The 12,964-nt window shown below is 57.4% G+C and overlaps 1 protein-coding gene across 1 annotated transcript in view; it reads right to left on the minus strand.

The window, feature by feature from the left end:
- LOC101748706 (ATP-dependent DNA helicase Q4-like) overlaps positions 1-12,530 on the minus strand; it is a 32,380-nt gene extending 19,850 nt beyond the window's left edge. The window contains exons 1-13 of the mRNA XM_040696018.2: positions 12,339-12,530; positions 10,657-10,690; positions 10,483-10,553; positions 8,825-8,956; positions 6,337-8,234; positions 5,546-5,645; positions 5,341-5,467; positions 4,484-4,615; positions 4,264-4,404; positions 4,098-4,190; positions 3,890-4,026; positions 2,644-2,907; positions 843-1,025 (exon numbers count right to left, since the gene is read on the minus strand). Coding sequence (XP_040551952.1) covers positions 843-1,025; positions 2,644-2,907; positions 3,890-4,026; positions 4,098-4,190; positions 4,264-4,404; positions 4,484-4,615; positions 5,341-5,467; positions 5,546-5,645; positions 6,337-8,234; positions 8,825-8,956; positions 10,483-10,553; positions 10,657-10,690; positions 12,339-12,422 — 3,396 coding nt within the window. The 5' untranslated portion in view covers positions 12,423-12,530. The remainder of the gene's footprint in view (positions 1-842; positions 1,026-2,643; positions 2,908-3,889; positions 4,027-4,097; positions 4,191-4,263; positions 4,405-4,483; positions 4,616-5,340; positions 5,468-5,545; positions 5,646-6,336; positions 8,235-8,824; positions 8,957-10,482; positions 10,554-10,656; positions 10,691-12,338) is intronic.
- Positions 12,531-12,964: the final 434 nt, after the last annotated feature.

A 12,964-nucleotide genomic window follows, 5' to 3' on the forward strand; every position in this document is an offset into this window, starting at 1 on the left:
CTATCCCACCCTCATCACTATCCCATTGAAGTTCCTATCCCCATCCCAGTCCCTATCCCATCCTCATTTGCGCCCCCATCCCAGTCCTCACCCTATCCCCGCCCCATCCTTTCTCAATCCTTGTCCCCACCCTAAACCCATATCCACGTCTATCTCCATCCCTACCTACTCCCCACCCACACCCCATACCTGTCTGCACTCCATCCCCATCCCTACTGTGTCCCCACCCCATTCCTCTCCATATACCGGCCCTGGCCCAGTCCCTACTCGGTCCCTGCTGACATCCCATTGCCATCCCTACCCTATCCCCATCCCACTACCTACCTGGTCACCATCCCCATCCCAGTCCCTACCCATTCCCCATCCCCATCCCATCCCTACCTGGTCACTATCCCCATTTTCATCCCAGCCCTGTCCCTACTTGTTCCCTATCCTCATCTTCCCCATCTTTCCCATCCCCACCCCACCCACCCTACCCATTCCCCATCCCCATCCCCATCCCCATCCCATCCCCACCCATTCCCCATCCCATCCCCTCCCCCATCCCATCCCTACCTGGTCACCATCCCCATTTTCATCCCAGCCCTGTCTCTACCCGTTCTCCATCCCCATCTTCCCCATCATCCCCACCCCATCCCCACCCATTCTCCATCCCCATTCCCATCCCTACACCATCCCCACCCCCAACCATTCCCCACCCCCACCCCATCCCTACCCATTCCCCATCCCATCCCCACCCATTCCCCATCCCCACGCCCATCCCAACCCCAGCCGCACCCCTTCCTCATCCCCATTCCCCATCCCAACCCCATCCCCATCCCATTCTCCATCCCCACCCCTACCCGGTCACGGTCCCACTCCACGGACACGGAGAGCTGCAGGTTGGGCGGCACTGTGGCGCACTGCACGGCGATGCCGTCCTGCTGCGGGATGCCCAGATGTGCCGCCACGTCCCGCGCTGTCGCCACCGTGGCGGTGGCTGTCAGAGCCAGGAAGCAGCGGATGCCCAGGCGGTCCCGGAGCACCTACGGGAGGATGGGGGCATCAGGAATGTGGTGGACGCGGGGATGGGGAGGATGGCAGCAAGAGGAGGAGGATGAGGAGGATGAAGATGGGATGAGGACAAGAAGAGGAGGAAGGTGGTGAGAGGAGGAGGGTGATGGCAAGAGGAGGAGGAGGATGATGAGGAAGAAGACAGCAAGATGAGGACATTGAGAGGAGGACAATGACAGAAGGAGCAGAGGAGGAGGACGAGATGAGGATGAGAGGAGGAGGAAGAGGACGGGAGGAGGATGGGAGGAGGAGGACGGGAGGAGGAGAGGAACAGGAGGAGGAGGAGAGGACAACAAGGAGGAGAGGACAACAAGGAGGAGAGGACAACAAGGAGGAGAGGACAACAAGGAGGAGAGGAGGAAGATGAGGACGAGACGAGGACAAGAGGAGGAGGAGAATGGGAGGAGGAGGAGAGGAGGAGGAAAAGATGAGGAGAGGAGGAGGATGAGAGCAGGAGAGGAGGAGGAGGAGCACGGGAAGAGGAGGAGAGGGGGAGAAGAGGAAGAGGAGGAGGAGAGGAGGACAACAACAAGAGGAGGAGAGGAGGAAGAGGAGGAGGAGCACAGGAGGAGGAGAGGAGGACAACGAGGAGGAAGACAGTGAGAGGAGGAGGAGGAGGAAAAAGATGGTGAGAGGAGGAGGAGGACAAGGAGTAAGATGGTGAGAGGAGGATGAGAGGAGGAAGACAGCAAGAGGAGGACAAGGAAGAGGGTGAGAGGAGGGGGAGGAGGAAGATGGTGATGAGAAGAAGAGGATGAGGAGGAAGACATGGAGGAAGATGGTGACAAGAGGAAGATGTGGAGGAAGACAAGGAAGAAGATGAGGAAGATGGTGACAAGAGGACAAGGAAGAAGACGAGAAGGAAGACAAGAGCAGGAGGAGGAGGACAAGGAGGATGATGAGGAGAAAGATGGTGACAACAGAAGGAGGATTAAGAGGAAGACAAGGAGGAGGATGACAAGGAGGAGGATGAGGAGGAAGATGGCGGCAAGAGGAGGAGGAGGATGAGGACAAAGAGGAAGATGGTGGCAAGAAGATGGCGAGAGGAGAATGAGAGGAGGAAGACAGCAAGGGGAAGACGAAGATGGTGAGAGGAGGAGGAGGAAGATGGTGACAAGAGGAAGATGTGGAGGAAGACAAGGAGGAAGATGAAAACAAAGATGGTGACAAGAAGAGGAGGATGAGGAGGAGGACAAGGAAGACAGCAACAAGAGGAGGAGGAAGATAGTGTGAAGAGGAGGAGGATGAGGAGGATGACATTGAGAAGAGGTGGAGGACAAGGAAGACGGTGAGAGGAGGAGGAGGAGGGAGACGGTGAGAGGAGGAAGAGGATGAGAAAGACATTGAGGAGGAGGATGAGGAAGAAGGTGAGAGGAGGAGGAGGAGGATAGTGAGAAGAGAAGGAGGATAAGAAGAATAAGAAGAGGTAAAGGAAGATGGTGAGAGGAGGAGGAAGGTGAAGGGAGGATGAAGAGCAAGATGATGAGGAGGAGGATGAAGAGGACAACAGCAAAAGGAGGAGGAAGATGGCGAGAGGAGGAGATGAGGACCATCCCCACACTGCTCCCCCCACGGCAGGACCTCACACACCTTGCAGAGCCGCAGGTAGCTGGGACGGAAGTTGTGGGACCACTCAGAGATGCAGTGAGCCTCGTCGATGCAGGCGAAGGCCACGGGTGGCAGCTGGTGGGCAGGGGGCAGACAGCAGGAGCCTGCGCCCACCAGAGCTTCGGGGGACAACAGCAGCACCTGAGCTGAGCCCTCCTGCACACGTTGCAGCGCCGCGTCCCGCTGTGCACGGCTCAGGTGGGAGTGCACGCAGACGGCGCGGAGGCATGGGGGGAGACCTGAGACCTGCAAGGGGAGTGAGGGGATGTGGGGGAGTGTTCTACATGGAGGGTGGTGAGGTTGGGCTGAGGGAAGGGGAGGGGGGACTGTCCTGGGAAAGGGTTGGGAAATGGGGAGGTGTGGGACTGGGGGCGGGGTGGGGATCTGGGAGGTCTTCTCCAGCCATAAGGGTCCTATGGTTCTGTTTAGGATCATGGTGGGGTTGAGCTGGGGATCATGGAGGTCTTCTCCTATCCTAAGGATTCTATTTAGGGTCATGGTGTGGTTGGATTGGGGATCTGGGAGGTCTTCTCCAACCCAAAGAATTCTGTTTAGGATCATGGTGGGGTTGAGCTGGGGATCATGGAGGTCTTCTACTATCCTAAGGATTCTATTTAGGGTCATGGTGTGGTTGGATTGGGGATCTGGGAGGTCTTCTCCAACCCAAAGAATTCTGTTTAGGATCATGGTGGGGTTGAGCTGGGGATCATGGAGGTCTTCTACTATCCTAAGGATTCTATTTAGGGTCATGGTGTGGTTGGACTGGAGACCTGGGAGGTCTTCTCCAACCCGAAGAATTCTGTTTAGGATCATGGTGGGGTTGGATTGGGGATCATGGAGGTCTTCTCCTATCCTAAGGATTCTATTTAGGGTCATGGTGTGGCTGGATTGGGGATCATGGAGGTCTTCTCTAACACTAAGGATTCTATTTAGGGTCATGGTGGGGCTGGGTTGGGGATCTGGGAGGTCTTCTTCAGCACTAAGGAATCTATTTAGGGTCATGGTGGAGTGGGGTGAAGATCCTGAAGGTCTTCTCCAACACTAAGGATTCCATTTAGGGGTCACGGTGGTGCTGGGTTGGGGATCTTGGAGGTCTTCTCCAACCCAAATGATTCTACGTTTCTATTTAGGGTCGCGGTGGGGATGGGGTTGGGATTGAACTTCTCCCACTTCAAAACAGAGCTGCCTCCCATGGTCACAGAGCAGTGGGGTGGACAGGTGGAGGTACCTGGTCATCCATCAGCGACACCAACGGGGAGACCACCAGCGCGATGCTCCGTATGTGTTTGTGGTACAGGAAGGCGGGCAGCTGATAGCACAGTGACTTCCCCATCCCCGTGGGGAGCACGACCAACGTGGAGAGGCCTGTGAGGGAATGAGGGTTGGGGGAATGGTGGGGATTGCTAGAAGAGGGACAGAGCGGGGTGAAAACGCACCCGAGAGGATCCTCATGATGGCCACCTCCTGGCCGGGGCGAAAAGAGCTGTAGCCCAACTCCGAGAGCGCGTCCAGCACCTCCTCGGGGGTTTCTGTGCAGAAGATGGAGGGGTTAGGAGGAGGGAGATGTGGGACTGGGGGGTGGAAATGTGGCTGCAGCCTCACCTTGCGGCTTCCCATCCGGCCCCAGGCTGTAGAGGGGCTCCACGGGTGCGGGGGGCTCGGGGGGCTCATAGGGGGGCCGCTGCACGTCCAGGTATGGGATTGACCCTGTGAGCTCAGCTCCGTCCTGCTCATTGCTGGATGCTGGGGATGGAGGTGGCCATCAGCATGGCCTGAGGGATGTGGGGGAGCAGGGAGTGCTCCTGGGGCTGAGGGGTCTCACCGGGGAGCTCCTGATAAATGGTGTTAGTGCGGCGGGCCACCTCTTCCAGTGTGGGCAGGGGATCCTCCTCCTCCTCTTCTTCATCGTTGGGATGGATGGGTTCTGCTGGAGGAGGTGCACGGGCAGTGGTGCCTGGAGGGAGGAGCAGCAGGAGATGCTCTTCAAGGAGAAGGAGGTGGTGGTGCACACAGAAGGAGCAGGAGATGGTGGTGGTGGTGTCCACACGGACCCAGAAGGAGCATAAGATGGTGGTGACCATATGGACCCAGAAGGAGCAGGAGATGAGGAGATGGGGGTGCCCATATGGACCCAGGAGCAGAAAATGGTGGTGGTACCCATATGGACCCAGAAGGAGCACAAGGAGATGGTGGTGCCCATATGGACCCAGAAGGAGCACAAGGAGATGGTGGTCGTGTTCCCATGGACCTGGATGGGCCACAAGGAGATGGTGGTACCCATACGGACCCAGCAGGAGCAGGAGATGGTGGTGGTGCCCATACGGACCCAGAAGGAGCAAAAGGAGATGGTGGTGCCCATATGGACCCAGAAGGGCCACAAGGAGATGGTGGTGCCCATATGGACCCAGAAGGTGCAGGAGATGGTGGTGGTGCTCAAATGGATCCAGAAGGAGAGGAGGAGATGCAGGTTTCTATATGGACCCAGCAGGAGCAGGAGATGGTGGCACCCATATGGACCCAGAAGGACCACGAGGAGATGGCGGTGCCCACACGGACTCAACGGGAGCAGGAGATGGTGGTGTTCATATGGACCCAGCAGGAGCAGATGGTGGTGGTGCCCAGATGAGCCCAGAAGGACCACAAGGAGCCAGGTGCTGCTGAGATCCCCAAACCACTCACCTCGCCCCCGGCACGCCGCTGCCCAGTGCCCCACTGTGCCGCATTTGAAGCAAACATCCGAGCTCCGATCCACGGCCCCACCGCCTCCGAACCACGCTGCCTTCTTCTGCCACTTCTCCTTCCACACCTGTGACCGATTTTGCGTCGTTTCAGCCCATTTTTCTCCCTCCTCCCCGGGGTGCTGCTGGCCGCCCCGCTCCCATACCTGCTTGCGAAGCTGCCTTCCCCGCAGCGCAGCGCCCCGCACGTGGGATCTGCTCTTCAGGTTGAGCCGCACGAAGTTGCCGTGAGGCCGCCGAGGAGCTCTGTGGGAAACCAAGATGCCATCAGGATGGGGCTGGGAACACCGCAGAGCCCCATCTGTCCTGGGGACCCCATGCGACTGTGGGAGCCCACCCAAAGGGGCAGCGTGGGGGGGAACCCTATGTGGCTCTGGGCAGCCTGGTCTGGTGGTTGGCAACCCTGCACATAGCAGGGGGGTTGAAACTCGGTGATCACTGTGGTCCTTTTCAACCCAGGCCATTCTATGGTAACCCTAAAAAGAGTAGGTGGGGGCACCTTTAATGGGAAGAAGCGGCCCCTCGTCACCCCAAAATTTGCTCTCATCCCCACTCTGTCAGCACTACAGATGGGAGAATTGCTTTGGAGCAGCGTATGGGGATAATCCCCCAAATCTTTTGTTCCCGAAGGGTGACCGAAGCCAGCAGCACTCTGGGGAACGTGGAAAGGGTGGAAACGCGTGAGGAAATGGGCTGAAAAACCCACAGAGAACTTCCAAAAGGAAGGAAAATTCCAGAAGTGGGGAATGGCCAAAGGGAGAGCAGCTGGTTGTGTGCAGCGCCGGGCGGGAACAGCCACGGCTCCTTCTCAGGAACGAGGCATTGCTCAGCTCCGCGTTCGTTTGCTCCCATTACCGGGCACAGCTCCAGCAATTCCAGCCACGCGCATCTGGGGGCAAAACAAACAAATTGACCCATTTTTGGGGGGGGCACCCACCTGGCGGGGAGAGCTTTGCAGACCGCCCTGGGCTTCTCCTCCTCCTCCTCAAAGTCACCCAGAAGGTTTTCAGATGGGGACGGCGCCGTCCTCCTCTGCTTTGGGGCAGCTGTGGGTTCCTCTTTGCCATCCTCTGGGCACGGCCTCTTCCTGCGTGCAGCTCTGGGCTTTGCCACATTAACAGCTCCATCCCGAGCGGTGCCACCGGTGCCGCCCTTCGGTACGCGGCCACGACGCCGTCCCGTGTCACCTTTGGGTCCCGGTGTCCCTCTGTCATCTCCTGGCATCTCTTCTTCTAATCCCACCGTCCCCTCTTCACCTCCTGATGTCCCCCTTTTGCATTGCGGCGTTCCCCTTTTCCGACCCCGAGATGCCACTTTGGGTCTTGCTGTCCCCATTTCAGGTCCCGGTGTCCCCATTTCAGGTCCTGGTGTCCCTTCTTCATGTCCTGCTGTCCCCTTTTCACATCCCACTGTCCCCATTTCATGTCCCGGTGTCCCTTCTTCATGTCCTACTGTCCCCTTTTCGCATCCCACTGTCCCCATTTCGGGTCCTGGTGTCCCCTCTTCATGCCCTGATGTCCCTCTCTTCCGTCTTGGTGTCACCCTTTTGCATCCCACTGTCCTCACTGCAGGTCCTGGCAGCCCCGCTGCCGGTTCCAACAACCCCTCTTCACATCCCAGTGTCACCTCTTTGTGTCTCACTGTCCCCCTTCTGGGTCTCAGTGTCCCCACTCTGTGTTCTGGTGTCCCCTCTTCAGGTCTTGGCACCCCCTCTTCACATTTCAGTGTCCCCATTTCAGATCCCAGTGTCCCCTCTTCATGCTCTGATGTCCCCAGTTTAGGTTCCAGTGTCCCCCTTTTAAGTCTTTGTGCCCTCACTTCAGCTCTTGTCCCCTCTTCCTGTCCTAATGTCCCCTCTTCGCATCCCAGTGTGCCCATTTCAGGTCCTGGTGTCCCCATTTTGGCTCTCAGTGTCCCCTCTTCATGTCTTTGTGTCCTCACTCCAGGTCTTGTCCCCCCTTCATGCGTCAGCATCCCTATTTCGGGTCCCGGTGTCCCCTCTTCGTGTCCTGGTGTCCTCAGTCCAGGCCTTGTCCACTCTTCGTGTCCAGGTGTCCTCATTTTGGGTCCCAGTGTCCCCTCTTCGTGTCCCGGTGTCCTCACTCCAGGCCTTGTCCACTCTTCGTGTCCTGGTGTCCCCATTTCGGGTCCCAGTGTCCCCTCTTCCTGTCCTGGTGTCTTCAATTTGGGTCCTGGTGTCCCTTCTTCCTGTCCCGGTGTCCTCACTCCAGGTCTTGTCCACTCTTTGTGTCCCGGTGTCCCCATTTTGGGTCCCGGTGTCCCCTCTTCCTGTCCCGGTGTCCTCACTCCAAGTCTTGTCCCCTCTTCCTGTCCTGGTGTCCCCATTTCAGGTCCCAGCGTCCCCTCTTCCTGTCCTGGCGACCCCTCCTCACATCCCAGTGTCCTCACTCCAAGCCTTGCCCATTCCTCATGTCTCGGTGTGCCAATCTCAGGTCCCAACATCCCCTCTTCCTGTCCCAGTGTCCCCATTCCGAGCCCCATCCCCCTCCCCGAGTCCCCAACCATCCCCTCTTCGCACCCATCCGCCCCCACCCCACATCCCGTTGTCCCCTGGCACCGCCGCAGCCACCCGGGATCGAGCGACCCCAATCTCTGCGCCACCGTTTCCTTCAGCTTCCGGAATCGGTCCGTTTGGGGACGAGGCTTCGACCCCGCAGTCAGGATGAGTGGCGCCAGGCAGCGCACGGCTGTGGGGAGGACGGCAGCCAATTCATCGCCGTCGCTGGCAGCAGTGGGGGACGCGGCGCCGTCACCGCGCCGTGCCGTGCCTTTCCTCCTGCAGGCCAGGCTCCGTCTCACCGCCGACGGCGTCTCCTGTGGGTGAGAATTTGAGCTGATCCTAACGTGGACTTCCCTGCAGCCTCAAAACTGCCTCTTTTCATCCCAAACCAACCCAGAGCTCCCAATCTTTGTGGGGTTCCCTGCGGGGTAAACCTCACCCCACTCCCTCCGCCCCTCCTCCCTTCCCCCCCCCCCCCCACCCCACACCCTCTGAATTCTCCCCACTGGGGGAGAACGGTTCTGTTCCACGCTCTCGGAGCAACACATCCCATTGCCATTCCAAGTCCTCTGCTGGAGGACCAACCACTGCTCACCCCACAGCCCCACACCTGTAGCGCCACACCCACCTCACAGCCACAAATCTATAGGGTTGCGCCCACCCCACAGCCACAAATCTATAGGGTTGTGCTCACCAAACAACTGCAAATCTATAAGGTTGCTCCTACATCACAGCCCCAAATCTATAGGGTTGTACACCCCACGGCCCCACACCTGTAGGGCCGCGCCCACCCCACGGCCTCACACCTGTAGGGCTGCGCCCACCCCATGGCCCAAAATCTATAAGGTTGCACCCACTTCAGAGCCCCAAATCTATAGGGTTACGCCCACCCCACAGCCCACACCTGTAGGGCTGTGCCCAGGTTGGCCTTCAGCCTCATCCCGTAGAGCTGTGCTGACGCCGATGGTGGCGGTTGGTGTCGTGTCCCGGGAACCTTCGGCTGTCGGTTCAGGTGTGACCCCCAGCAGCCCGAGTCCTGCGGTGGGGACACAAAGTGGGGCGGGTGGAGGACAGCAAGGGGTGGCCACCATGAGGTGGGTGTGGGCAACCAACATGGGGCAGCCAGTACGTGGCCAATGTGAGTTGGTGGCCATGAGAAGGGTGTGGGCTGCGAAGAAGTGGCCATCATGGAGTTGGGTGTAGGCAACCAAGAGGTGGCCACCGTGAGTTGGGTGTGGGCAATGAAAAAGTGGCCACCATGAGTTGGGTGTGGGCAACCAAGAGGGGGCAACCAGTAGTTGGACAACAAGAGTTGGTAGCCATGAGATTGGTGTGGGCTGCCAAGAAGTGGCCATCATGGGGTTGGGTGTGGGCAACCAAGAGGTGGCCACCGTGAGTTGGGTGTGGGCAACCAAGAGGTGGCCACCGTGAGTTGGGTGTGGGCAACCAAGAGGTGGCCACCGTGAGTTGGGTGTGGGCAACCAAGAGGTGGCCACCGTGAGTTGGGTGTGGGCAACCAACAGGGGGGCAACCAGTAGTTGGACAACAAGAGTTGGTAGCCATGAGATTGGTGTGGGCTGCCAAGAAGTGGCCATCATGGGGTTGGGTGTGGGCAACCAAGAGGTGGCCACTGTGTCGGGTCATGGGCCACCATGAGTTGGGCTGCAGGTTGCCATGGTGGAGGGGCTACAAGCTGTCACGAGTTGGCCATAGACTGCCATGATGAAGGGGCCACCATGAGATGGGCCATAGGTCACCATGAGGGCCACGGGCCACCAAGAGCTGGCCAGAGGTAGCCATGATGGAGGGGCCACCAAGAGCTGGCCAGAGGTAGCCACATAAGAGGACAGTGGGCCGCAGAGAGCTGCATGGAAGGGCCACGGGTCACCAAGAATTGGTCATGTGTCACCATGAGGGCCATGGGCCACCAAGAGTTGGCTATAGGTAGCCATGATGGAGGGGCCACCAAGAGTTGGCCATAGGTCACCACGAGGGCCACGGGCCACCAAGAGCTGGCCAGAGGTAGCCATGATGGAGGGGCCACCAAGAGCTGGGCCATAGGGCATCATAAGGGAGGTCCACCAAGAGTTGGCTACAGATAGCCATGATGGAAGGGCCACCATGAGTTGGCCATAGGTCAACATGAGGAAGGGCCACCATGAGTTGGCCACAGATAGCCATGATGGAAGGGCCACCATGAGTTGGCCATAGGTCAACATGAGGAAGGGCCACCATGAGTTGGCCACAGATAGCCATGATGGAGGGGCCACGATGAGTTGGCCAGAGGTAGCCACATAAGAGGACTGTGGGCTGCGGAGAGCTGCATGGGAGGGCCATGGGCCACCAAGAATTGGTCATGTGTCACCATGAGGGCCATGGGCCACCAAGAGCTGGCCATAGGTAGCCATGATGGAGGGGCCACCAAGAGCTGGGCCATAGGTCATCATAAGGGAGGTCCACCAAGAGTTGGCCACAGATAGTCATGATGGAGGGGCCACCGTGAGTTGGCCACAGATAGCCACAGGGATGGGCTCTCCCTCCATCAGCCCGCAGTTCCGATACCTGCTGTGCCACTGGGCTCTGCTCAGGGGGGTCCTTCTGCTGCTTCAGCTCCCGGTACTCCCGGTACAGCCCTGCAAAAGGAACAGGGCAGAGCTGGAGTAATTAATTAGGGCAATTAGCAGGTAGTTTATTAGGGCTATTAGGGATAAGGAGGTCCCACAGTCCCACACTCACGCTTGGTGTCCTCTGAAGCCGCCGCCACGTCAGCCTGCGAGGGAAAGAGAGCAGAGCGTTAATTTGGGTTGGAATGCACAAAAAGAGGCACTTTTGGGGTTGAACTGTCAAAAAAAGGTCCTTTCAGGGCAGAACAGCCACAAAAAACACCAAAAAAGGCAGTTTTGGGGGTAGAAATGTCCCAAAAGAGGCACTTTTGGGGCAGAAATGTCCAACAAGAGCACCAAAAAAGGACATTTTGGGGCAGAACAGTCCACAGAGAGGCACTTTTGGGGCAGAACAGCCACAAAAGAGACAAAAAGGGGACCTTTTCGGACATAAATGTCCAAAAGCAGGTACTTTTGGGATAGAAACCCACCAAAAAGCAGCAAAAGAGGCACTTCGGGGGGTAGAAACACCCCAAAAGGACAAAAAGAGGCACTTTTAGGGCAGAAATGATCCCAAAAAGCACCAAAAAAGGCCATTTTGGGGCAGAAATGATCCCAAAAAGCACCAAAAAAGGCCATTTTGGGGCAGAAATGATCCCAAAAAGCACCAAATGAGGCACTTTGGGAGCAGAACAGTCACAAAGAGGCACTTTGGGGGTACATGTGTGTCTGAAGAGGCACTTTTAGGGCAGACACACCCCTAAAAAGGACAAAAAGAGGCTCTTTTTGGGACAAAAATGCTCAAAAAGAGGCAGTTTTGGGGCAGTATTACCCCAGAAGGGAGAAAAAGAGGCACCTTTGAGGCAGAAATACCCCCCAAAAAGCACCAAAAAAGGCCATTTTTGGGTAGAAATGCTCCAAAAGAGGCCCTTTGGGGAGTAGAAATGCCCCAAAAGAGGCACTTTTAGAGCAGAAATACTCCAAAAAGCACCAAAAAAGGCAATTTCTGGGTAGAAATACCCCAAAAGAGGTCCTTTGGGAATAGAAATGCCCCAAAAGAGGCCTTTTTAGGGCAGAAAGACCCCACAAAGCACCAAAAAAGGCCCTTTTGGGGCAGAACAGTCCAAAAAAGAGGATCTTTTGAGGTAGATCTTCCCCTGAAGAGGCCTTTCTGGGGCAGAAATACAACTAAAAAGCACCAAAAAAGGCCATTTTGGAGGTAGGAATGCCCAAAAAGAGACCCAATGGGGGGTAGAAATACCCCAAAGGAGGCCCTTTTAGGGCAGAAAGACCACACAAAGCACCAAAAAAAGGTGATTTTCTGGGTAGAAATGCCCCCCAGAAAGTCTCTTTGGAGGTAGAAATGCCCTAAAAGAGGCCCTTTAAGGGTAGAAATAACCCAAAAAGCACCAAATACAGCCAATTTTTGGGTAGAAATGTCCCAGAAAAGGCTCTTTGGGGATAAAAATGTCCTAAAAGAGACATTTCTGGGGACAGAAATACGTGAAAAAGCACCACAAAAGGCCATTTTCGGGGTAGAAACACCCCAAAAGAGGCTTTTTGGGGTAGTTCTGCCCCAAAAGAGGCACTTCTGAGGCAAAAAGATCACAAAAAGCACCAAAATAGGCCCTTAGGCAGCAGAACACTCAAAAAAGATGCACCTTTGGGGTACCTCTGCTCCCGAAGAGACCTTTTTAGGGCAGAAATACCCCAAAAAGCACCAAAAAAGGCCCTTTTGAGGCAGAAATACCCACAGAGGCCCTCTCAGACCGACCTCCCTCCCCTCTCCTCGCGGCCCTCACGGCCCCCCCGCACCTTTCCCGGTCTCCGGCCGTTCTCCCGTTCGAACACCGTCTCCCAGCCCTTCAGCAGCGCCCGCAGTTCACACAGCCGCTCCATCGGTTCGGTTCCGGTTCCGTTCGGTTCGGACCCTCAGAGCCGCTCCGCTCCGACTCCGTTCCCTCAGCGCTACCGCCCGCCGCGAACCTCCCGCTCTCCTTTCTCCCCACCAATAGGAACGTTGGAAAGGAGACGGGCGGCTGGAACAGCCAATAGACGGTGGAGAGGGAGCACGGTCCCGCCTCTCGCTGCCTGTGATTGGTCGGCGGAGGAGAGCGGGGAGTCAGTGCGCAGAGGCGGAAGTGAGGAGGGAGGCGGTGCTGAGGGGCGGTGAGAGGCGCTGAGGGGGCAAGGGGGGTCCTGAGGGGGTTATGGGGTACTATGGGGGATCCTGAGGGGGTTATGGGGCTCTATGGGGGATCCTGGGGGGGTTATGCGACTCTGTGGGGCTCTATAGGGGGGCTCTGGGGGTTATGGAGCTCTATGGGGGGGCTCTGTGGGGGTTATGGAGCTCTATGGGGTTCTGTGGGGGTTCTGGAGCTCTGTGGGGGTTATGGGGCACTATGGGGCGCTATGGGGGGTCCTGAGGGGTCCTGAGGGGG

This window comes from Gallus gallus, chromosome 2, assembly GCF_016699485.2.
Source record: "Gallus gallus isolate bGalGal1 chromosome 2, bGalGal1.mat.broiler.GRCg7b, whole genome shotgun sequence".
NCBI lineage: Eukaryota > Metazoa > Chordata > Aves > Galliformes > Phasianidae > Gallus > Gallus gallus.